Source organism: Monopterus albus, unplaced genomic scaffold (genome assembly GCF_001952655.1).
Source record: "Monopterus albus unplaced genomic scaffold, M_albus_1.0 scaffold65.1, whole genome shotgun sequence".
NCBI lineage: Eukaryota > Metazoa > Chordata > Actinopteri > Synbranchiformes > Synbranchidae > Monopterus > Monopterus albus.
The window spans coordinates 1,961,275-1,966,251 of record NW_018127945.1 but is presented as its reverse complement, the minus strand read 5'-3'; the positions used below and the strand labels follow the sequence as shown (position 1 = coordinate 1,966,251).

General features: G+C 40.3%; 1 protein-coding gene across 1 annotated transcript in view; it reads right to left on the bottom strand.

The window, feature by feature from the left end:
- The window catches only part of jph3b (junctophilin 3b), a 121,593-nt gene that overhangs the window by 42,210 nt on the left and 74,406 nt on the right, over positions 1-4,977 (bottom strand). The window contains 1 exon segment of the mRNA XM_020604304.1: positions 2,826-3,823. Coding sequence (XP_020459960.1) covers positions 2,826-3,823 — 998 coding nt within the window.

Sequence of the window (4,977 nt, the reverse complement as noted above, 5' to 3'; positions counted from 1 at the left end):
GACTGGAAGTGTTAATTCTTGCCTGTGCCTCTTTGAATAAACCAGCACGGTTATATTTTTATATACTCAAGTGGTCTGAGTCGTCCCTCGGAGTTCCTGGTTTGAAAGAACCGGACGAGGCTTTATAATGGGATAAAGCCTTTAATGCAGGAGGCTTCCTTTTGGCATATTTTCAGACAGTGTAGCTCAGCAAAGTGGTTGGGCAAAAACAACAATGTCAGGAGTAGTATGTTTTACAAGGTGCTGACTCTGCTGAGTGTCTGTGGCTCAAGAGGTAGAGTGGGTCATCTACAAACTGGACAGTTGGTGGTTTGATTACTGGCTTCTCCAGTGAGCAGGTACTGTACAGTGGGTTTTAAGAGTTTTTATTAATCTATCAGCTGCTGGCTGATGAGCTATGAGTGATGCAAAATTGTTAAGTGTAGGGCAGGTGTGTTGAGTCCAGTTATTTCCAGAGGGTAATTTTGTGCATTTTCAAAACCTGGATTTTATAATCAAGTCACTCAAATTTGACTAGTTAAACCTATATTCCAGATTTTGACAGATCCAAGAAAGATACGTTTATGTGAGTGATTGAAAAATAACACTCAGCGAGATGACAGCCCACAGCTGGGGAAGGAGCTGCTCTATGCAGTGACAGCTGGGATAGAGCCTGATGGCAGAGAAGGCTGTTTTAATTTCTAGAGATGTGAGTGTTTGCTGTCTTACCAGTTTAGCTCTATTAGCAGCCAGCTACATCTTGGTCGGAGCACAGTACCCTGTCGGTGAGGACGTCGGTGTCCCAGCTGCACATTATAGCAGCATTTTCACTGTCAGAATCTAACGTATGGTACACCCTGAGCTTAACAGTCACCCAGCACAACCTCACAGATTGACATCCAACTTTGCTTTTACATTGTATCTTCCTCTGTGTTGTCTCTGTTTAGAGGAGGGGCTGTGCTTCGCTCTCCTTTAAACTCCTACTCATGTCTATCTTTTTTCTTGAAAAAATTCCAAATGCCAGCAGTAGGTTTTCATGTTCAAGCTATCATGGAAATATTGCTTTTATGGCATTATGGGAAAAGTGAGTTGCTCCTTCACAGAGTTCTACACTTTCTGAGTGCTGTCTAGTTATTATTTATTATTGTTACTACTACTACTACTAATAATAATAATAATAATAATAATAATAAGAAGAAGAAGAAGAAGAAGAAGAAGAAGAAGAAGAATAAGAAGAAGAAGAATTATTATTACTTTGTAGACAGCCATTCCCTTCATGCCTTCCTTCACAGGAGCACTGACACCACCAAGGTGCACCTTCACCCTGTGGCCATTATACTGTACAATACCCCTGTCTCCTCTGCCACTTGCTGAGTAAACCATGCTATAGTATCAAGTAGTACAATCACTAGTTTTTACTATTTCTATTTTATGCTATAATTTGTTATCACTTACTGTTACTTTGTATAAGCTATTAGTATTCTACTGTATGTGTCACTAACTAATTAAATTACATTTCAGTAATCACTGTTACTCTTCATTGTGTGTATTTTGTTTTGTCTTTTAATTGCTTTTTTCTTTGGTCTACTTTGTAAGCTTGAACAAAGTATGACAGTGATTTCTTTAAGGATGAATGAAGTGGAACTTTACCATACTGAAGTGCCTACAATGTAAGGGGCTATATATAACGTAGACCTGTAGCTGTAAACTGCAGATGCAGGACAGGAAGTGATTTTCTATGTAGGCAGTACTATCACAAGCTCTCAACATGCCTATTGTTTGTGTCATTTATGGTTGATCAAATTGAATGCATGGACAAAGCCGATGAAACTTTCATCTAGTACATTCTCAGTTTGCATATGCATAATTGCACAATGACTGTTGACTGCTGCACATGCTGCTCCCATGCAGCATACATTCTGTTATTATATTCTTATTTTTTTTATTATAGCTCTGCATTTGCTGCTTAAAGTGCCTTAAGTGTTTGTGTTACTTATTCATCTACTTTATATTTCATTTGTATTTTGTGGCATTCATATGGACGGCAAAGTAAGAATTTCATTGTACAGGGAAACACGTTTCCTAACTGTACTGTGCATATGACAAATAAACACTTTGACCTTTGACCTTGAAAAGTATTTGTTCATAAGGGGAAATGCAAGAAATTTAGCAAAAAACGCAAGTATTGTGTCAAAGTGTTTTCCTCCATCACAATGTTTCCCCCAATAGAACTGTTTCCCTTAGGACCCCCATCAATGGTCAGGGCTATGATAACACTATATTCACGTTAAGTTACACATCTTGAAGAGGGAACACACTTTGACACAACACTGGGAAAATATTACAGAACATTTCATAAATGGGAATTCAACGTTTTGCACCCAACTGTATGTTGTGGTTTTCTGTTTACACCTTTTTCTCATAATATTATTTAAACTAGCACAATGCAGACTATACTCCATCTCTTCATTCTGTTTTTCATTTCCTGCCCTCCATCTGAGTTTTGTGCGTCCTAATAGTCATGTGTTGGAAACCACCTCTATGTACATCTGCAGCACCTTTCGATAAATTACTTACCTTTCTATAAGTATATTGGCAAGTTGTCAGGTTTTCCTAGAAAAATTGTAAAACGTGTCATAGTTCATATTATCAAATGTCACTTTTTATTTTGTTTGTGAAATTGACACTGTTAGAAGGAATAGAAATCTCACATTGCAACTGTCAACTGTTTATGTGGTGATGAACAGGTAATGAAGTTTTATAGTTTTATAAAACAAAAATCTTGCATTGCTACAATTTAATGTTACTGTTCAGAGGTCTGTTAACCAGCACTGTATGAATCTTACCGAGTTTCCTTTGCTCTGCGTGGGGGTGTGGTCCTGCCGTTCAGGTGTGATGGGGTTGGACCTCAGAGGCGGGGAGAGTGTGAGGTCTCGGCGTAGAGGCCGTGAATCCATCTTCTCTCCCGGTCTGTCCAGGTTGTGCACTGAGTCTTTGGCCCCCTCTTTCTCCTCTCTTCCTTCTCTTCCCTCCCTACCATCACAGTTCTTATGTCTCTGTCTCTGTACTGTGTGTGAGCGGCCCTCTCCATGAGCGTGACTGTGTCCGTGCCTCTCATCTCCATGCCCATGGGGCTTGTGGGTAGTGGAGTCTCTGGGCTGTAAAGGCTTCATCTCCATCTCATAGTTGCTAATCTTCTCCTCGTCCTGCTCCAGTAGCCGGGCTCCTCTGCTATGCACTCCCCTGTGCCCAGATGTCCAAGAAGCAGATGAGGACGACTCTGTCCATTTCTCCCCTCTGGCTTGTCTGTGATTGGATGAGCAGTGCTCCCGCGACTTGTGATTGGAGGAGCTGTGTTTGTGTCCATTGGTCCGATTTGCTCCTCGTCCGCTGACCCCACCTCCTCTTTTTGACAACATCCCTCTCCTCTTGTCCTCACTCCAGCTGTTGGCCTGTGAATAGTCCCCCTTCCCTCCTCCTCCACCACCTTCACCTCCCCCGCTACCTCCCTCCATCAACACTTGGATCTGTGTCTGCCCTCCTCCCCCACCCTTCTCACCTCTTTCTCCTCCCTCCTTTCCCCTGTCTCCATGGTCCACGGCACTCTGCCGGTGGAAGCGAGCACTCTTACTGCGCTGAGATGGCCGGGCAAGGTTAGGTGGAGTGTGTGGAGGTGATGAAGAAGGGGGGCTGAGGTCAGGCGTGGCAGCATCATTAGAGGGGTCATCAGAGGCTCCACTCTTCACATAAAGGTCAGGGCTGTCAGCCGTGCCAGCACTACTCGACAACCCCTCACCCTCCACTTCGCTGGAGACCTGACGGTTGGGACGCTGCACCTCCATACCTGCAAAAGATGGATGACATCAGTAAGACAACGGACAATGTCGTTACACACTCATCACTTATTTAAAAGTAATGACAGCACAAAATTTATAGGGCAGTCACAAACATGATACTGTATTTACATGCATATAATTGCAGTACATGTTAGGGGCGATATGAAAATTAGTAGAGTGGGGAGGGGTGTTGAATTGTAGGACCTACCAAGATATAGGAAAAAAAAAAAATTAAAAACAATAATGCAGTAACCAAGTGTATCAGTTACTCAGAATTAACACAAGTGCTCAACAAATTTATAGCTAAATTAATTGGATATTATTTGTATGGATGCTGAATCAGCATCAGCTGAACCAGCATCCATGTTATCCTGTTCTTTATTATTATTATTTTGGTTTCTTCCGTACGTTTTGCGGAATTCAACTAGTTCAGCATACTTTCAGCTAGCAAAACCATTCAGGCATCAACATGTCCAGCTCTTCAATGACACTCCTGCTTCTCTTCAGAATTTTTCTAAACTTCATACTTTTTAAAATATTCAGCTTTATTCTGAAATTTTTGCCCCATTCAAATGAATGGGATCATTTTACTTCTGCATACTTTCAGCTATTTCAGCTATCAAAATGTTCAGCTCTTCAAGGACATTCATGCTACTATTCAGAATTTTTCTAAACTTCATATTTTTGAAATATTTAGCTTTATTTTGAAAATCTTGCCCCATTCAAACAAATGGGAAAATTCTACTTCAGCATACTTTCATCTATCACAATGTTCAGCTATTCAAGGACATTCATGCTTCTCTTCAGAATTTTTCTAAATGTCATACTTTTGAAATATTTAGCTTTATTTTGAAAATCTTGCCCCATTCAAACAAATGGGAAAATTCTACTTCAGCATACTTTCATCTATCACAATGTTCAGCTATTCAAGGACATTCATGCTTCTCTTCAGAATTTTTCTAAATGTCATACTTTTGAAATATTTAGCTTTATTTTGAAAATCTTGCCCCATTCAAACAAATGGGAAAATTCTACTTCAGCATACTTTCATCTATCACAATGTTCAGCTATTCAAGGACATTCATGCTTCTCTTCAGAATTTTTCTAAATGTCATACTTTTGAAATATTTAGCTTTATTTTGAAAATCTTGCCCCATTCAAA